Source organism: Pipistrellus kuhlii, unplaced genomic scaffold, assembly GCF_014108245.1.
Source record: "Pipistrellus kuhlii isolate mPipKuh1 unplaced genomic scaffold, mPipKuh1.p scaffold_m20_p_41, whole genome shotgun sequence".
NCBI lineage: Eukaryota > Metazoa > Chordata > Mammalia > Chiroptera > Vespertilionidae > Pipistrellus > Pipistrellus kuhlii.
The window spans coordinates 1,272,960-1,294,560 of record NW_023425542.1 but is presented as its reverse complement, the minus strand read 5'-3'; the positions used below and the strand labels follow the sequence as shown (position 1 = coordinate 1,294,560).

Genomic DNA, 21,601 nt, shown 5'->3' with positions numbered 1-21,601 from the left:
ACTTGATTTTAAATCAAATTTAAAATAAAATCACCTCACTCTAACTGGTTTGGCTCAGTGGATAGGTAAGAGCATCAGCCTGTGGACTGAAGGGTCCTGGGTTCCATTCTGGTCAAGGGTACATGCGGACTTGATCCCCAATACGGGGTGTGCAGGAAGCAGTCAATCAATGATTCTCTCCAATCATTGATGTTTCTATCGCTCTTTCCTTCTCCCTTCCTCTCTGAAATCAATAAAGACATATTTAGAAAATAATCATCTCATCAACTCTTTAATGGCCCACTGATATGAAATAGATTATATTATTAGAAACCTTTTCTCAACAATAAACAAAAACTTTTCTCTGATACAGAAATTCTAAGGATGCCATAGTTTAGGGAAGTGATGGAATAAAGGAAGAATTGTACTGTTCTCTTTTGTTTTGCTTTGTTTTTTCCATAGCCTAAATTGTGTTTTTATTATAGTCAAGGTCTGAGACATTGGATTTAATTTGAACATGACAGACATTAACATAATCAGATAAAAGATGAAACACTGGATAGTACTCAGGTCAGTATGGATATGAATACAAAACTGAACAACATAGTACTATTTATTTAATTTATTTTAATATTAGAGGCCAGGTGCACAAATTCATTTCAATATACATATATATCTATCTATCCTCCCCCCCCCCCGTACTGTAAACTTTATTGATGGTGCATCTGGGATGGAAATGGTGGTCAGGAGATTCTCAGTGTCGGGGGATCAATCTGGGGCAAGGACTCGCCAGCAGCTGAAGGCCTCTCTTCCTCTTGCTGGGGCTGCAGGGAACTCTTACTCCTCGGAGGCCATGTGGACCATGAGGTCCACCACCCTGTTGCTCTAGCCAAATTCATTGTAATACGGAAACAAGCTTGACAGAGTGGTCATTGAGGACAGTGCCAGCCCCAGCATCAAAGGTGGAGAGTGGGTGTCACTGTTAAAGTCACAGCAGACAACCTGGTCCTCAGTATAGCCCAGGATGCCCTTGAGGGCTCTCTGATGCCTGCTTCAATACCTTCTTGATATCATTGTATTTGGCAGCTTTCTCCAGGCAGCAGGTCGGATCCACAGCTGACACATTGGAGTGGGGACACGGAAGGCCATGCCAGTAAGCTTCCCATTCAACTCAGGGATGGCCTTGCCTTGGCAGCACCAGTAGAAGCATGGATGATGTTCTGTGCAGCCACTCGGCCATCATGCCATAGCTTCCCCTAAGGTCCATCCAGGGTCTTCTGGGTGGCGGTAATGGCATAGACTTTGGTCATGAGTCCCTCCACAATGCCAGAGTTGTCATGATGACCTTGGCCAGGGGGGCCAAGCAGTTGGTGGTGCAGGAGGCATTGCTGACAATCTTGAGGGAGTTGTCATACTTACCATGGTTCACACCCATTACAAACTTGGGGGCATCCACAGAAGGGGGAGATGATGACCCTTTTAGCTCCACCCTTCAAGTGAGCCCCAGTCTTTTCCATGGTAGTGAAGACACCGGTGGACACCACCACATATTCAGCCCCAGCATCACTTCATTTGATGTTGGCAGATCTCGATTCTGTAAGATGAAGATGGACTTTCCATTGAGGATAAGCTTCCCGTTCTCAGCCTTGACTGTGCCTATGAACTTGCCACAAGTAGAATCATACTGGAACATGGAGACCATGTAGTTGAGGTCAATGAAGGGGTCATTGATGGCGACATTATTCATTTTGCCAGAGTTAAAAGCAGCCCTGGTGACCAGGCACCCAATGAGGCCAAATCCTTTCACTCCAACCTTCACCATTGTGTCTCAGGGTTGTGGCTGCTGGCACTGTGCAGGACGTGAGGCTCTCTGATGAACAGGAGCAGAGGGCGCCAGAAGGGGAAAAAACAAACAAATTACATATATATATATATATATATATATATATATATATATATACACACACACACACACACACACACACACAGACACACACACACACACATACACACACACACACACATAAATATATGTGTATATATATATATGTGTGTGTGTGTGTGTATTTTATTGACTTTTTACAGAGAGGAAGGGAAAGGGATAGAGAGAGAAACATCAATCATCTGCCTCCTACACACCTCCCACTGGGGTTGTGCCTGTAACCAAGGCACATGCCCTTGACTGGAATTGAATCTCGGACCTTTCAGCCCACAAGCTGACGCTTTATCCACTGAGCCAAACCAGTTAGGGCCAGAAGAAATATTTTAATATCACTATTTGACCTTTCTCTATAATACAAGTGTTAACCAAATGGACACACACGAGTGTGAGTAGCATTAGGGAGAGCTTTATATATATCTATAATAATAAAATTATAATATGCTAATTAGACTGGATGTCCTTCAGGGTGAAGCCGGGCTGCGAGGGAGCCCGAGTCCTGGGTGCCAAAAGAAAGCCGGTGCTGGCAGCTGGGGGAAGGAAGGCCTACTCTCGCACAAATTTTGTGCATCGGGCCTCTAGTAGAAGATAAAACTTGCTTAATTAGACCTGCTTTCTGATGTAGCTAAACTTTCTCCAGCCCAGTGAAGCACCTCAACTTTTCTTTCAGGTAATTGTCATCAACACAGTAAATCTCAACACAAAGTAGATTATTATTGTATATCATGCAGGGTAAAATATTTAACTGCAGCAGTATTTGACTATTTTCTGCACAGTGAGAAAACCTGAAGTCATTTTCAAAATCCAACATTTCTCTTTAGTCAGGTCAAGTTTTCTATATCTCCATTTTCTGGCTAATGAAAATAGAATTCCACCGAGTCTTCTACCTACCTACTCTAGGACTTCTCTGAGGATCAAATGAGATGAGGCGAGGGAAACCACTTCACAGACATTTGGTTAAAGTGTGAAATGTTTGCACCTGGCTAAAAGCAAGTCCTATTCCTGGGCTGAAGAAACTGACAGGAGGCTGGCTAGTTGTCACTAGGGAGAGGAAGATGGGTGTTGCTATGTGACGTCATTACCTTCCTGTTTCCTGGCTGGGTTGGGCTGGGCTGAGGGCCGCATTTTGTGCCACGGGTCAAATGGCAGTTCCATTTTTAAATGTCTTGAAACTTAAACTGGGTACTTGTAGGAAACTGTAACCTTTTTGTCTTTTTTTTTTTTTTTTTTTAAACAAACAATTTCCACCTCCAGTAGCTGTGACTGTTCCCAGTGATTGTACCTTATTGGTTGTTGTGGGTCGGGGCAGGCCTGTAGCGAGAAAGGGACTACTGTTCCTCTCCCAAGCCTCCCCACGGGATGGAAGGAGGTCAGTGTCAGCTGCTGTTTGGTGGGGTGTTACTCCAGCGTGGTTGTAGTGCCTGAGTCCCACTTGGGGGAAGCCAAACATTGATTTGTGGGCTCCAGGTCCGCAGTTCCTTTGTCTGTTAATGGCCAGTGCATGTTCCAGCAGCTCCTGCATTGAGCATCTGCCCCCTGGTGGTCGTGTGATAGCGAACGGTCGGGTGGTCAGACACTTAGTATACTAGTTTTTATATATATAATTTTTTTTTTTATTTCAGAGAATAATGGAGAGGGAGGAAGGGAGGGAGAGGGGGGAGAGAGAGAGAGAGAGAGAGAGAGAGAGAGAGAGAGAGAGAGAGAGAGAGAGAGAGAAAGAGACAGAAAGAAACATCAGTGATGAAAGAGAATCATTGATCAGCTGCCTCTTGTATGCCCCTTACTGGGGATCGAGCCCACAACTTGGGCATGTGCCCTGACCGGGATAGAACTAGGCCCCTTTCAGTCTGCAGGCCGATGCTCTATCCATTGAGCCAAATTGGATAGGGCAGTACTACTTATTTAAAGAGTACATTGAGCCCTGGCCAGTATGGCTCAGTTGGTTAGAGAGTCATCCCATGACTCTCTTATACATTGAAGTTTTTCTCCCTCCTTCCATCCCTCCCTTTCCCTATTTTTCTTCCCTTCTCTATCCTTCCCCTTCTCTAAAATTAGTAAAAACATCCTGGGGAAAGGATTTAGATAGATAGGCAGATTATTAGATAGATAGAAAGAATATTGAAGTCTTGTCACCGTGAAGATAGCATATAACATTTCCAGTGGTGCTGCCCAGTGCAACATACTCTGAAATAGACAAAGGCTTATACACTTATGGTATCACACTTCATCTTAAATTATTGAGGTGTCTATTTTTTGCTACACTTTACATGTACCACCATTTATACTAGTATATGACTTTCACAATAAAACCGGTTAGTTGTATGGACTGATCAAAATTTTTTATGTTAATAGGCCTAAAATAAGACACACAGTTCTTTTAAGATCTTAAAAGCTATTTATTTATTTATTTATTTATTTATTTATTTTTGTTATATCAGCCTTTTTATTTTCCTATTTCTAGTATTGTTCATTCCCCCCCCCCCTTTTTTTCCCCCCCCATTTTAAATTTTATCGGGGTGACATTAGTCTACAAGAACATAAAGGTTGCCGAAACCGGTTTGGCTCAGTGAGTAGGGTGTCAGTCTGCGGACTGGAGGATCCCGCGTTCGATTCTAGTCAAAGGCATGTACCTTGGTTGTGGGCACATCCCCGGTAGGGGATGTGCAGGAGGCAGCTGGTCAATGTTTCTCTCTCATTGATGTTTCTATCTACTCTCTCCCTCTCCCTTCCTCTTCTGTGGAAAATCAATAAAATATATAAAAATAAATAAAAATAAAATATTTCCCTTATGAACAATACATTTATTTAAAAAGAAGAAGAAGAAGAAGAACAACAACAACAACAACAACATCATAAAGGTTACAAGAAGAAGAAGAAGAACAACAACAACAACAACAACATAAAGGTTACATGTGTGGATTACTAATTTACAAAATCTGTATATAGGACCATGTGCCCACTACCCAAAGTCAAATTTCCTGTCACCTCAGGACACCTTTCTCCCCTCACCTCCACCCTCTGGTAATCACCACATTGCTGTTTGAGTACATAAGTTTCAGTTTTATATTCCACATTTGAGTTAAATCATAGTTCTTAGCTTTCTCTGTTTTGACTTATTTCACTTCGCATAATGTTCTCAGTATCCATCCATGTTGTTGTAAATGACGCTATTTCATCCTTTCTTATGGCTGTGTAGTACTCCATTGTGTTCATACCACATCTTCTTTATCTATCATAGGGTACTTTGGCTGTTTCCAACTCTTGGCCACCATGAATAATGCTGCAGTGAACATAGGGGTGCATACGAGTTTTTCGGGTATATACCTAGAAGTGGGATTGTTATCTTTACTCCAATGTGCATTTCTGGCTCCTTGTCGAAAATTATCTCTCCCTATATGTGTGGTTTTATATCTGGGTTCTCTGTTCCATTGATTTGTGTATCTATGTCTGTGTCAATACCATGCTGTTTTAGTTATTGTAGCTCTGTAGTATATTTTGAAGTCAGGTAGTGTGATACCTCTAGCCTTGTTCTTTTTTTTCAGTATTGCTTTGGCTATTATGGTTCTTTGTGGTTCCATACAAATCTGATGATTTCTCGTTATATTTCTTTAAAAAATGACATTGAGATTACTTTAGATAAAATGGCAGTGGCAAGAGTTCTCCCACTTCCACAGCAGTGCTAATGACCTCTCGGGTGGACATCCTCCGAGGGGTCCCAGACTGTGATAGGGCGCAGGCCCGGCTGAGGGTCTCCCCTCACCCCCATGCACGAATGTCATGTACTGGGCTTCACCAGGCCTCTCGTCTTTTTATAAATATTTCCAAAATAGTAAATCTTACAGTGTGGAGTGTATTTCTAGAATCACTAAAACAGTGAATGAATATAAGCTGTTCAGGAAGTTCCTTGCCTCCATTTCTTTTCATAACATTTGCTGAAAAGGAATCAATTTCTATTATAAATTGACATGGACTAACCTTGCTAACTATATCTCCATGAAGTAGTTGACTTTGATAGACTAAAAGATTTTGGGCTCTGTTTTGGTCCTTTCCACTAAAACATTTTTATATACTTCATATTAGCACTGACATGTCTATAAAGCTTCTGATAAATGTTTTACATTTAATTTGAAGGTGAAATATCCATGCATCTGAAAATAGTGCCAAAAATGGAAAATGTAATTTGTACACTGAAATGTCTATTTCTAATCATATTCTTCTTCAATCGTAAATAAAGTTAGAACCATTTTGAAGTGGCATGGTTTTAAGTCTACAATTCCACTTATTTATACGTTCATTGGTGGTTTCTTATATGTGACCTAACTGGGTCTAAACCATAACCTTGGCATATGGAGATGCTCTAGTCAACTGAGCTATCCTGCTGGGACTTAGTGGAGTTTTTTATTTTTATTTATTTATTTATTTATTTATTTAAAATAAAATTTTATTGTTCATATTATTACAAATGTTCCTTCCCCCCCCCCCTCCCACAATTGCTCTCCTCCACCAGGTTCCCACCCCACCCTCTACCCTTTCCCTACCTCCCATTGTCCTCATCCATAGGTGCACAGTTTATGTTCAGTCTCTTCCCACACCCTCCACTCCCCTTTTCCCGAGAATCGTCAGTTCACTCCCCTTCCATACCTCTGATTCTATTATATTCACCAGTTAATATTGTTCATCAGATTTTTTTTTTAATTTCTTTGGTTTTTAGATTCACTTGTTGACAGTTACGTATTTGTTGTTCATAATTTTTATCTTTATTTACTTTCTTTTCTGAAAGAACCCCCTTCAGCAATTCATATAATTGTGGTTTGGTGGTGATGAACTCCTTTAGCATTTTTTTTATTAGTGAAGCTCTTTATCTGGCCTTTTATTCTGAGTGATAGCTTTGCTGGATAGATTATCTTTGGCTGTAGGTTCTTACTATTCATCACCTTGAATATTTCTTGCCATTCCTGTCTGGCCTGAATGGTTTCTGTTGAGAAATCAGCTGACAGTCGTATAGGTGCTCCTTTATAGGTAACTATCTGCTTTGCTCTTGCTGCTTTTAATATTCTCTCTTTGTCTTTTGCTCTTGGAATTTTAATTATGATTTGTCTTGATGTGGTCCTCTTTGGATTCCTTTTGTTTGGAGTTCTGTGCGCTTCTTGGACTTGTAAGTCTAATTCTTTCACCAGGTGGGGGAAGTTTTCTGTCACTATTTCTTTATGTTTTCCATATCTTGCTCTCTCTCATCTTCTGGGACCCCCATAATTCTGATGTTGGTTTGTTTGAAGTTGTTCCAGAGGTTTCTTACATCATCTTCAATTTTCTGGATTCTCTTGCCTTCTAGCTTCTGCGGAGGAGTGTCTTCTGGCTCTTTTTGTTCCAAATCTTTGACTTGATTCTTGCGATCTTCCATTCTGTTTTTAGGACTCTGTATAATATTTTTTATTTCAGACAATGTATTCTTTATTTTTTGTTGATCCCTTATCATTTCTTGTTGATTCCTTATTAATTCTAGTTGATCCCTTTTCATATCCTCATAGGTCTTATCAATCTTTTCTAGGAAATTCTGGAAAAATCTTAGCGTGGTTTTGAACTCTATATCCAGTCGCTTCTTTTCCTCCATTTCTTTTGTTTGTGAACTGTTTCCTTGTCTCGGCATTTTCACAGCTTCCCTGAGTTGGTAGGGTGGCTTTGTGTGCTAAGGTGTCCTATATGGTTCAGTGAGTCAACCTCCCAGTTACCTGAGGTGAACAGTCTTGGTGTAGCCCTTTGTGGGCTGTGTGTGCAGTCTTGTTGTTAAGCCTTGCTTGTTGTTGGTATCACTGGGAAGCATTGATCTCCAAGCCAATTGGCTATGAGGATCAGAAGTGTCTCAGCTAGGAGGGTTTCTGTATTCCGCTTGAATGGGGCGGAATCTTAGAGTGGCATAGACAAGCTTTGTTGAATTCCACACAATTGGTTGCAGGCTGCTTGCTCCTCTTTGGTATAGGCACAGACAAGGTTTGGATTCCTGTCTGTCCCTCCCTCGGAGAGTCCTATTTTCAGCGAACGAGAAAGCTAGCCACTGGAAGGGCTTCTGTGCTCTGCTTGGATGGGGCGGAGTCTCAGGGTGGTGCAGGCAAGCTTTGGTCAGCCCCTCCCTACAAGGGTCTGGTTTCTGAGTCCCGCGGTAATGGCCGCTGGCTTCACACACCTCCGAGAGATCTCTGCCCACTGTCTGATTGTCTGGCCTCTCCCTGTCTGGGGCTGTCTATCAGTGTAATAGGGTGATTCTGTTTTCCTCCCTAACAAGAAAGCCAGCCGTGCATTAGCTGTCCGCTCTCTCTGCGCGCCGGGAGTAAGCCAATAGCGAACTTGGCCCGCCCTCTTCGCGCTCCGAAAGCAAGCCAGCAGCGAAGTGGGGTGGCTACCTTTTTCCGCACACAGTTCTCCGCACCTTCACAGTTCCTGAGGTTCAGCGTGCCTTCTCTCTCCTTCCCAGATGGTAGATCCTCCTCTCAGCCAGCCGTCCAGCGCTTCAGGGTGATGTTTCCCCTGTTTTCCAGTTTTAAATTCAAATTTGTTGTGGTAGGCTGCATTCGGGTGTCTACCCTATGCCACCATCTTGGTTTTTCCTCTCAATTAAGAATCTTAAGGGCCCTTAAACTTAGTCTTTTTGTTTGTTTCCTTTCATGGCTTAAGAGAAAACTTTCATCTTCCTCAATGGTTGTCTATGTACGTTGGCCTCTCCTTTATATACTAAAAGTTATTCTCTAGGAGTTTCCAGCTTCTTTCCCATTTTTGTCTGCTTTTCCCTTTCACTCATTTTGGTAAGAGCTGTAAGAATAAGGGTACAAGCAATCAGTGTACCTTTTCACACACAAGGGGCATGAATCTTGCTGATTATCACTTTCCCATCAGAACGGAGTAATGTTCTCAAAATAGAGAAACTTCTCATTTTCTTTCCAATATTTGCTGGGTTTTGTGGTCAGTGATTGATTTTATATTGAGCCCTGAGAGAAGAAACACAGCAACTTCCATAGTCTAATGTGTTTTTGTTTTTGTTTTTTTATTATTTGACTTTTTGAACAGATAGTAAAAAGGTACAAAAAAGTATTCAGCAAAGAGTCTCCAGTTCTCCCAACTTTTTGTCCCCAAACCACTCACATCCTCTTCACAGAGGTAACCAATGTTATCAGTTTCTTTTATATTTACCCATCCAGAGAATGTGTCAGATCATAACTTTTAAAATACATTGAAAGATATTTGGAATAGACCTGTAATATTAGTAGTGCCTTCTGGCATTTAGCTATTGCAAGGAAATCTTTTAAGACTATTAAAAGGGGCAGAAACTTAAAAGATACACTTCCATGTAGATAACTATGTTACACTTTGACTCTACTACCTCTATATGATATGCTACTCAACAGACTTAACCAAATTGTGAACATTAGCTAAAGGGTATGAGAAATAAAAATAGGGTGGTCAGTAATTGATGGTAGCTTGCATATGGGCTTCAGGAGAAGGACTCAGTGGTACTCAGGTTTCTGGCTTTGGTGACTGGAAAAATGACTTATCTTTCTTGATTGATTGATTGATTGATTTTATTGATTTGAGAAAAATACCCATATGTTGTTCCACTTATTAATGCTTTCATTGGTTGCTACTTGTATGTGCCCTAACCAGGGATCATATCTGTAATCTTAGCATATCTGGACTGTGCTCTAACCCAATATGGTCAGCAAACTCATTAGTCAATAGAGCCAAATATCAACACTACAACAATTGAAATTTCTTTTGAGAGCCAAATTTTTTAAACTTATACTATATAGGTAGTACATTGTTATTAACTTAATTAGGGTATTCCTAAGCTGGCCTTTGCTAAAAACTCAAGGGGCCAAAGAGCCGCATGTGGCTCTCAAGCCACAGTTTGCCAACCACTGATCTAACGAATGGAGCTACCCAGCCACGGCTAGATATCCTTCTTTAAAAAAATAAAAATAAAAATAAATAGGGATTAGCCGAGACCGTTTTGGCTCAATGGATAGAGCGTTGGCTTGGGGACTAAAGGGTCCCGGGTTCCATTCTGGTCAAGGGCATGTACCTTGGTTGCGGGCATATCCCCAGTAGGGGGTGTGCAAGAGGCAGCTGACCGATGACTCTCTCTCATCGATGTTTCTAACTATCTCTCTCCCTTCCTCTCTGTACAAAATCAATAAAATATATTTTTTAAAATAAATAAATAAATAAATAAATAAATAGGGATTAAAACGGGGTACTAGATTTCTTAAATAAAATTAATGATTTTTGAATTTGAGATGTCTGTAGAGTTTTCATGTGGATCTCGTCAGTGGGAAGTTTAAGGAGTGAATCTGAGAATTAGCTCTGGGTTGGGACTGTGTACTTGAAAGTCATAAGAATTTAGTGAGAGTTAAGAGCATGGAGGCAGATGAGATCACCCAGGAAAGTGTGTGGTTAAAGGAGCTGTGCATTTACAGAACTTGGCACATAGGTACTCTATAATGTTGGAGTAAACGAAGGGTTTCTGTCAAGGATGTAGTCTCATTTCAACCTCATAATAACCCTAAGTTAGTAGTTTAATACAAATGAGAACATTTCAGGCTCAGCGAGGTTAAGTGACTTTGGTTCTAAGTGGTCAAAGTGGGATTTCTAGCCCAATCTGTATGGTTTCAAAACCCATTTTTTTTCTTACTGTGTTTTACTTTTTTGTAAACCACCAGTTTAATATGTTATCATTAGTTTTCTTTATTTACCTCTGTCAGTATCCTGACTTGGGAGGGTTGTGATACGTCCTTTTAAATAACTGGTGTGTGTGTGTGTGTGTGTGTGTGTGTGTGTGTGTGTGTTTCTAATTTCCTCTGCTTCATTCCAAAACATATCTATTAGATTGACTTATCATACTCAATTCTAATCCAGTGCCTAACTTAAAACAACAGATTTTACACAAGACCTCCACTGGCTACTGGAGAGGCCTGTCCTCCTCAGCGTGGTATTCAGGCTCACCATAAAACCACAAGAACTGCTCAGAACTTTTCCATATTTATCATTCTCATCAGCACATATTCATGTCTTTGGGTGGTGTTTACATGTAAATTTTATTGTGGTCTTGGTGTTCTTTATAAGAATTTCATTTTAATGTTTAAATTACATTTTAATCTTTAGATTTAATTACTCTTATGTTTAGTGTTATGTTTTTCTAAAAATGACTTTATCTTTGTGGCGAAAGTAGCCTAAATGTCCTCTGACCTTAGTTCCATATCTAGTATAGGGTTTTTTGTCTTCTGTTACTAATGTGATGAGTCAGCCTTCGCTCCTACATTTTCCAATAAGGATCCTTTTAATGAGGGGAGGGGAGGAGAGCAATTCTACGTAATTGTTAGAAACTTGAAATTAGAGCTTTTAATATTGAGTCAAGATCCTTTTAACATCTCTTTGATTCCCAGGACCTGCCGTAGGAATAACAGAGAAGTCAGTCCTTCCTCCTTTGCCTCACGGAGATCCATCCACTTAACTGCCACCTGTCCAAAACAAACCATCCCCACACGCCTCGATATTTTGAATTTAGTGTCTTTAGACACTTATTGCATACAAAGGGTTAAAGATAGCTTAGTCTCTCCTTAGAAACTTAAGTGAAATAATATTGTTTGCTTGGGCCTTTTCTCCTATGACAAGTCTTAAACTTTCTCCTCTGAGGATTCTGGAGTTTTGTTAGTGCCCTACCTTAAAACATGGGGCCCAGAGCAGAACATACACTCTGCAGGGGAACAGTGCAAAGTCATTCCTTTGATTAGTACTCTATGCATGATTTTTTTTTTTAAGAATAGTTTACTGATTTTTAGAGAGGAAGGAAGAGGGACAAAGAGAAAAACATCAGTGTGAGAGCACAGAATCAATTGGCTGTCTCCTGCACGCCTCCTACCAGGGATCAAGTCTGCAACCGGGACATGTGCTCTTGACCAGGAATAAAACCCACAACCTCCTGGTGCAGGGACTACGCCCAACCAACTGAACCACAGCAGCCAGGGCTATGCTTAGATCTTAAAAGTCTGATATTGCTTCAGCTTTATAGCAGCCATGTTTATATTCATTCATTTAATACCCAGATATATTTTTAATGTAGGTGGTAGTTAAACTAACTCTCCCCTGTCATCTATTCTGCAATTGATTTTCTTTTATCTAATTATAGAACTTACTATTTTTCCTAGTTATATTTCATCTTCATTTTGACCCATCATTTTATCCAATTATAATCATGTTATCTAATGGGTTGTTAATTATGTTTCCCAGTTTTAGGGCATCTGGAAATTTTGAAGCATACTTTCCATGTCTTCTGTTCAAGTTCTTTTTTTAAATTTTTATTGTTTGAAGTATTACAAATAGTGGTACATATGTCTCCTTTTTCCCCCCCATTGACCTCCCCCAGGCCTCTCCCCTCTCCTACCCCCAGGACATGCCCTCACTTGCCCGCCTCCTCCCTACCCCCGAGTGTCTTGCATCCATTGGTTATGCCCATATGCATGCATACAAGTCCTTCGGTTGATCTCTAACACTCCCCCCCCCCCCCCCCCCAACCTCCCCTGCCTTCCTGCTATAGTTTGGCAGTCTGTTCAATGCTTCTTTGCCTCTGTATCTATTTTTCCCATTTCTTTCCTTTAAAAAATTTTGCCTCTGCAAACTAGAAATAAATATATAATAACAAAAAATGTTTTGAGTCCCAATTTCAATGTCCAACAGTTCTGAGTCCCTGTTTCAATGTCAAACAGTTCCTTATATGTACATGTCAGCAATAATATCTGGATTGTGGGCACCTGGTGGCAATGCAGGCCCAACCCTCTCTGGTTTGGTCCTAGGCAGCCTGCAGCGATGCACAGCTGCTGTCTGCTAGCATGACAAGGTGTCGTCAGCATCTTTCATCTCTGGACTGTTTCTCCTCTTGTCTTCCTGGTTGGAGAAGGCCTGTCAATTCCTCTCTGTTGAGAGGAATCCACCTGGTCTTGGAGTTGTTTTCTGAAAATATACAAACATATTCTCGACCAAAAGTTAATAAAGGAATTTTTTCTATATAGTTGATTTAGGATCCTTTTTATTTTTGCCCAAATGATTTTCCTTTGTCTTATTTAGACACCATGTGTGTTTTTCATGGGTTTCTTGCTGTTAGCATTACACTGTTCAAGTTCTTTATAAACATCACGAAAACTGAGACTTGCCAATATATCCCCCAAGCTAACCAGTGCTGCTGACAAGTGGTTCTGTGAATCATTATTCTGTTATCCATCTACATCTCTTCGTTTTATCTACAAAAGATCTCATTTGTACATTCAACAGATTTTTATTTAGCACGTACCATGTGCAAGAAAAGAAGGTGCGAGAGATGGAGTGAAGACAGCAGTTCCTGTTTTGTGGAGCTAACAATCTATAATAGAAATAGCAGGAAGTATCTTGTTAAATGTTCTGCAGAAGATGGGTTATACATTTCTCTATGATATTATCCTTATCAGTACATATCAGAAAAGGGAATAATGAAGCATTACTTTTGCAGAGTTTATATTGGCTACTAATGATTTGTCACATGAAAATGGGATTCATTATTTTCTTCTTCACCTTTAATAGTCTCACAGTAATTTTGAGCTTTGGAAGTCTTTGGAGTTCATTGATGTACTTTCTTTTGGCTATATCTTTTACAGCCCTCACACCCCAAACCCCCACATTATCAGGGTCCTTTTTTATTTTTCAGTAAACTTAGTTATGAAGAATTTCTGGCCAACTTTAGCCATTTTCTCTTCTAAATCTTTGTCGCTCAGATTTTATTTATATTTTGTATTTTGAAATGATCTTTCCTAAGGAAAATAGCTGGCTAGCTCAGATTTCCTTCCCTTTCCTCCTTCCTCCTTCCTCCCTCCCCCACTCCCTTCCCCTCCCCTTCCTTTCTAACTCTTAAGTCACTTTCTCAAGGATCATGATCCTTTTCTCCTTTTCACTTAAACTACTTATTTCTTTTTAACTCACCAGATGAGCATCAAACCGCAAATTTTTATCTGTATTCTGAGGTATTAAACTGTCAAAGGGCAAGTTTTTTTTTTATTAGGGTGATACAAAGATCATATGTCCTCATAGTTCATAGATAGAAGATAGCTCGCCTTCTTCTTTGCAAGTGCAGGTCATTGCTGTCAGTCAGTTGTCATCCATATTCTTTCTCTGGCAGATTCCTACAACTCTATCATTTCTACCTAGTTTTCTTTCCCTTTAGTTCAATATCCTCCACTTTAGGGCCTTATTCAAATTCTGGGGATTTTCACATAGATATTTATTTTCTTAAACAATTGTGAGAATTCCCTGTCTTTTTCTATGGATCTGTCTCTGGACAGCAGATTTCCTATAGAAGTCATAGTCTATTGTTACTTATTATTATCCCATCCCACCAAGTCTTGGTGATTTTCATGAGATTTTATTTATCTTCTTGTTCTTTTTTACTATGACTACTTTTAGGTATAGTGTCAAACACACTAATGTTCATTGAGTAATATTTATGATTAATCTCAAGAAGTGTTTGCCTTCTTTTTTAGGCTGTGAGGATATCATTGCTGAGAGCATCTCATTAGATACCTTAATTGCCATCCTCAAGTGGAGCTCTCATCCATATGGCTCTAAATGGGTGCACCGACAAGCTTTACATTTCCTCTGTGAGGAATTTTCCCAGGTCATGACATCGGATGTTTTTTATGAGCTCAGCAAAGACCATCTACTTACTGCTATCCAGTCTGACTACCTACAGGTAACCATTTATACACCTCTCAGATTCATTGTCATTCATATGTGCACCAAGAACCCATCTGTACTACTCTGTTGTTCTCCCATCTGGGGAGATCAGCCTACCCAGGAGTGCCCTCTTCACATTTGTACAACAAAGCCTATGGCACTCTGGCCGTTCATGCACTCTGACAACATGTGAGCCGTTCTGGGCTCCTGACTAACCACGCCAAAGGGATTGAGGCAGTAGGCAGGGTCAGAAGCACATCCCAACAGTGATTTTCTTGACTTCCACAAATAGTTAATACACTGTACATATACAGTTTCTTATTTTTGGTGGAGTGTGAAATATTTAGGCTGTAGACAGTAGTTTAAGCAGCACAAAGTAGTAGTAATTTTTGATCTACTCAGATACTCATAAAAACTATATATGTGTACTACCGAAGTATAATAATGTTTTCAACTACTTATTTTTCATCCAAAACAAATTTTAGCAAATTCTGTGTTCTTGACTTGATTTGCATATCTATCTATAATTTGGTAACTAAAACTAACAGATTTAAAATATTGCAAAAGTATTTTTAGGTATGTTCAAGCCTTATTTTCTTTTGCATTGGTTGTATAAATATGATGCAGATAATTGTACAACAGTTTTAAAAGTTACAAAGACAAAAACCCATTAAGCCATTTACTTTTTATACTTTTACTAGAGAAATTATAAAATGCTTTCATCTCAGAAGTACAGTGAAAAATTAAGTCATTTAGTATCTGTGCTCTGATTGCAGCACAAATGTTGTCATGTTGGATTTGATTTACTAAGAACTGTGTTTATTAACCTTGTGTTACTGTCTTGTCCAGACTGCATGCATTTGTCAGTTCTCAGATTATTATCTTTAGAAGCTTTGCATTTCTTCTTAGAAAAACCTTGGAGAGCAGCCTAGATTTGCTTTAATATTTTAGATAAAATATGAAGAAATGAGGGGCACTTTGGCATTTCACAAATTGTGCTTAAAGGGTCTTAAAATTAGTAGAATATTTTATGGGGATTGTTTCTGCAAGAGATAGTAGCCACACTGTATCCTTAATTCTTTAATTTTTATTTATCTCCATCTTGTCCCAAAAAGAATTTGAGGCAGCCGTATAAAGACCATATAGTAAGATAAAATAAATTTAAAATAGGTGAAGAAAACAAGATAAAGAAAAAAATAAAGATGGAAATAAGAGTGAAAAATGTAGTTGGAGCTGAGAGTGAGATTACTGGGCAAAACCCATGTAATGAATGCAATCTTTGTATTTGCTATTGACGGGCAAAAAGTTTAACTGGAACATTTCAGACAGCCAGTGTAAAGAGTGAAATGTGATAGGCAAATTGCATATTGTATTTACTTTATGACCTAGGAGAAGTCATTAATGAAATTAATCATTTATCTAACTTCACCAAAATAAGTATAAACCATTTTTTTATTATAGGCAAGTGAACAAGATATCCTTAAATATCTGATTAAATGGGGTGAGCACCAGCTGATGAAAAGAATAGCAGACAGAGGTAAGCTTGCACTGATTTTCCCAAAAGCTTTACTAACAGGATGCTACATGTCAGTCTTGAAAATAACCACTGTTGCCTAGAAAAAAAAATTTTTTTTTACATTTGGCAAAATTCTTTAGTGGAGAAGAGGGTATACTTTGTTAGAAATAAATAATACCACAAACTTATATTTTACAGTTTTAAAAGGATACTTTTTTTATAATTGATTTTTAGAGAGGAAGAGAGAGAGAAACAACAGTTTATTATTCTACTCATCCATGCATTCTTTGGCTGATTCTTGTATATGCTTTGACTGGGGATTAAACTCACAACCTTAGCATATCTGGACAATGTTCTAACCCAGTGGTCGGCAAACTCATTAGTCAACAGAGCCAAATTTTTTTAACTTAAACTATATAGGTAGGTACATTGTTATTAACTTAATTAGGGTGTTCCTAAGCTGGTCTTTGCTAACAACTCAAGAGGCCAAAGAGCCACATGTGGCTCATGAGCCAGTTCGCTGACCACTGCTCTAACCAGTTGAGCTATCTGGCCGGGGCAGAATACTTTTAACGTTATCTTTCTATGTGCTTAATATTAAACGTTGACGGATTTACAGTAGTGTAGTAGAAATGAAGTAATTAAAGTATTATAATGCATATTGTTGATGAAAATGTTCTGGAATTAAAGAGTGGAGATGGGTGCACAAAGTAAATTTATTAAAAAACCAGCCGAAACCAGTTTGGCTCAATGGATAGAGCGTCGGCTTGGGGACTGAAAGGTCCCGGGTTCGATTCCGGTCAAGGGCATGTACCTTGGTTGCGGGCATATCCCCAGTAAGGGGGTGTGCAAGAGGCAGCTGATCGATGACTTTCTTTCATCGATGTTTCCAACTCTGTATCTCTCTCCCTTCCTCTCTGTACAAAATCAATAAAATATATTAAACACACACACACACACACACACACACCAGTCTTCTTCTAAAATGGTGAGTTTTATGTTATGTGAATATTACCTCAATAAAAAAAATATTTATGACTACCCAAAAAAAGCACATTTGCTATTTATTTTTAAATTTGTGGAAGGTAAGGGAGAAATAATAATTTTGAGTGGCCTCCAATTGGGACTACTTTAGAAAAGATGGAAGCATCATATGAAAGAGATGAGCTTTCAACTTTGGAAGCTGATTTCTTTTATTTATATCTAGGATTAGTCTACCCCCCTGTACTCCTCTCTTCATAGGATATTGTATTCCTATGTAACAAAAAATTTTAATTAGAAAAATTAAATACAATCTTTTCTTCCCTGTCATTTTTAACAGTTTATTTAGATACTATAGGCCCAGTGCACAGAATTTGTGCACTTGGGGTGGGGTGTTTCTCACAGCCTAGGAGCCCTCCGGGATGGGAGGTGATCGGCGATCAGGGGAAGGCAATGTCCCCATCACACTTCTGCTGCTGCCACTGCTGGCAGTGCAAGCCTCAGTCAGCCCTGGTTATCTGAGCCTCAGGTGTCCTGGGCGACTGGGCAACTGCCATCTGTGGCTTGCCTGTGCCTCGGGCTGGCCCTGGGCGGCTGGGCAGCTGACATCCGAGACTTGCCTGTGCCTCAGGCTGGCCCTGGGCACCTGGGGGATTGAGAGGATTGGGGGATGTCGGAGGCAGGCACACAGAGTGGCTGGACCCACCTGGGGGCAGGCCTGGCTGTTCCGCACACTCGCCGCCACAGCAATGCTGAGTAGACTGGTCACCACCATCTTGTGGCTATCGATGCCACCATCTTTGAGGGCCTGACAGGCAATTAGCATATTCCCTCCTTATTGGCTATGGGTACTGCCATCTTTTGTGAGGGTGTGATAGTCAATTAGCATATTCCATCTTTATTGGATAGGATAACTTACATATGACAAAGTTTAACACTTTAAAGTATTCAAGTCAGTAATTTTTAGTTTTAAGTTTATAGATTTTTTTTGTCACATTTTAAAAAATATATTTTATTGATTTTTTACAGAGAGGAAGGGAGAGAGAGAGAGAGCGAGCTAGAAACGTCGATGAAAGTGAAACATCGACTAGCTGCCTCCTGCACACCCCCTACCGGGGATGTGCCCGCAACCAATGTACATGCCCTTGACTGGAATCGAACCTGGGATCCTTCAGTCCGCAGACCAATGCTCTACCACTGAGCCAAACCGGTTTTGGCCCACGTTTTTTAATATATAAAAATATCAAGCTAGCCTGCCTTTAAACCATTTTATATGTCTCTTTAATACACTACTACTCAAGTACTAGGGAACAAAAGCAGCCTTCCCATTTGATTTCATTTATTTCTCTGATTTTATTTTATTTTATTTCATTTTGTCCTGCAAAAGCCTTTAGAGAGTCAAAGATTTGAAATTTTTAATAAAATAAACATTACTATTAATTTGGAACATTTTTGTAATGCCAGTATACAGTCTTTCCCCCGTACTTGCAGATTGTGTATTTGCACTTGTTAAAATATATTTGCATTCCCCAAATCAGTACTCTTAACACTTTCATGGGCATTTGCAGACATGTGCAGAGTGACAAAAAATTTGAGTCTCCTGGTGCGTATGTTCTCTCTTTAATGTGAAACAAGGTGATGCTTTGCCTTCTTGTTTCTGTTCTCATATTGTAAACATGTCCTTTCATGGTGTATTTAGTGCCATATTTTTCAAATTCTTATGAGGTTTGGGGGGTAATCTCACTGTTTAAAATGGCCTCCAAGTGTAGTGACTAGTGCTGTCTAATGCTCGTAAGCACACAAAGGCTGTGATGTGCCTCACAGAGATAATGTGTGTTAGATAAGCTTTGTTCAGGTATAAGTTATCTGTTGGCCATGAGTTCAGTGTTAACGAATCAACATATGTATTACTAAGGTTTCTTTAAACAGAAATATACATAAGACAAACTTACGTCTTGATCAGTTGGCAAAAATGTGACCAGAGGCTCACTGGAACCTACCCCTGTGTTTCCCTTAGGAGCAGTGATTCAGTGTTCACAGTGGCTTTATAAAACACTAGAGGCCCAGTACATGAAATTCATGCATGGGCGGGGATGTTCCTTAGCCCAGCCTGCACCCTCTACAATCTGGGACCCCTCGAGAGATGTCTGGCTGCCCATTTAGGCCTGATCAAGGTAGGATCAGGCCTAAACGGGCAGTCAGACATCCCTCTCACAATCCAGGACTGCTGACTCCAAACTGCTTGCCTGCCTGCCTTCCTGATTGCCCCTTACCGCTTCTACCTACCAGCCTGATCACCTCTAAGCACTCCCTGCCAGCCTGATTGATGCCTAACTGCTTCCCTGCAAGCCTGATTGCCCCTAACTGCCCTCCCCTGCAGGCCTGGTCACCCTTAACTGCCCTTCCCTGCAGACTTGGTTCCCCCCAACTTCTCTCCCCTGCAAGCCTGGCTTCCTCCCAAGCTGCCCTTCCCTGCAGGCCCAGTCGCACCCAACTTCCCTCCTCTGCTGTCCTGGTCACCCCTAACTACCCTTCCCTGCAGGCTTGATTGCCCCCAAGTGCCCTCCCTTGCCAGCCATCTTGTGATGAAGCGAGGTCGGCCATCTTGTGGCAACATTGTGTGATGCCACCTAGGCTTTTATTATATAGGAGATAGATAGATAAATATTTTTATTATATAGAAGATAGATAGAGAGGGAGAAAGAGAGAAACTAGAGGCCCAATGCATGAAATTTGTGCACTCAGAGGGAGTCTCTCAGCCCAGCCTGTGCCCTCTGCCAGTTTGGGGTGCACGCATTCTGGGATCCCTTGCTCCTTACTGCCTGCCTACAGTGCTCTCCACCTATAAACCTGTCTTCTACATTGAACATCTGCCCCCTGGTGGTCAATATGTGTCATAGCAACAGGTCATTCTGCCATTCAGTCGATTTGCATATTAGGGTTTTATTATATAGGACTCGAGGCCCAATGCATGAAACAAGTGCAAGAATACGCCTTCCTTCCCCTGACTGCCAGCACCGGCTTTCCTCTGGCACCCAGGAACCTGGCTCCCCTCCAGCCACCCGCAGGCACCTGGGACCAGGGCTTCCCTAGCAGCCCCAGCTTCATCTGGAAGGTCATCCAGAAGGATGTCTGGTCTAATTAGCATATTATGTTTTTTTAACATAGATAGTTGGCCAAGTAACAAGAATTGGGTGTATGTCATGTTACATAATCATGATAGCCATAGATTTTTGTTGTTTGTTTGCATTGACATAAGATTGGTAATGCCATATTTATTTGGGGCAGATAATGACCTTCTTGATAAAATTCCCTTAAAGTAGTAGCTTTTAGCCCTGGCCAGGTTTGTTGGAGCGTCGTCCCTTACACTTGAAGGTTGCGGGTTCAGTTGAGGCACTTAGTGATCAATGTTTCTCTCTCCCTTCCTTTTCTCTCTCTCAAGTCAAATAAAAACATATCCTTGGGCAAGGGTTAAAAAAAAAAAATAGTTTTCTGATTGGGTTAGAATGTCAGGCTCTTTTACAGGGATAAGAAGGAAGCTAAGCAAACTGGATTACACCTTTATTTCAGTCACCCTCAGAGATTAGGGTTCTGACCTTACCTGTTACATATTTGTAAGTTTAAGATTTCATTTGAAAACACTACTAAAGAAAAAAGTTGTGTTTTTTTTTTTTTTTAAAAAGCAATGCCTTGTGTAAGTATTAAGCCAGATCATAGCAAAGCAAGAACAAAAAACCTTTTTCACACCTTGCAGCAATTTTATTGCACACAACCGTAGTAAAACTTCTCAAAAACAATCTCTACCTACCTATCACATGATTTAAGGGAAATACCAGTTTGTCTACAGACTTTGCAAAATATCTGGCATTTATATCAATGAACAATAAAGATCCCTTTAAAAAAAAAAATACACCCCCCAGATTAAAGACATGATTAAAGATTTCCAACATTTATGTAAATTTTTTCCACCTCAGTATGATAAACATGTAAATCTTTCTCCTTCTCTAATACCCAATAAAGAACACCTTTATTCTTGGATCTGGACAATGGAAATATACATGTCAGAGATTAAAGGACTCATGTATATGCAGGAACATTCCCATTTTATGGAAATTTGAAAGAGTAGCAAAGATACTTAGAGTATACCTTATTTTGCTGCAGGAGATTCATATCTTGTTAAGTTGCATTTATGTAAATGGTAGCCTAATGAGTGTACCATTAATCTACAGTGGCCACAAAAAGCATTTGCTCTACAGTGTCCTTATTCTACTAAAATCTGGTCACAAAAGTGAGAAAGCTTAAGAAAAAGCCCTCAGTCATACTAGATTTTAATAGATTATCTCTTTTCCTTTGAGTTAGTGTACAGAAAAAAAACCACTATTCGATAGTGCAGGAAAATCATAAAAGAATGTTATTGTACTGTTGACACCAGGCTTTTTCTG

The 21,601-nt window shown here is 40.1% G+C and overlaps 1 protein-coding gene across 6 annotated transcripts in view; it reads left to right on the top strand.

Annotated features, from left to right (window-relative positions):
* BTBD7 (BTB domain containing 7) overlaps positions 1-21,601 on the top strand; it is a 73,815-nt gene that overhangs the window by 32,928 nt on the left and 19,286 nt on the right. For 5 of the 6 annotated variants that reach the window (XR_006739860.1, XM_036411656.2, XM_036411653.2 and 2 more), the window contains 2 exons: positions 14,470-14,678; positions 16,124-16,199. The exons of the other annotated variant lie outside the window; for it this stretch is intronic. Coding sequence is in view for 4 of the 5 variants with exons in the window: in XM_036411656.2 (XP_036267549.1) it covers positions 14,470-14,678; positions 16,124-16,199 (285 nt within the window). In the remaining variant the exon portion in view is untranslated. The remainder of the gene's footprint in view (positions 1-14,469; positions 14,679-16,123; positions 16,200-21,601) is intronic. 6 annotated transcript variants of the gene reach the window in all.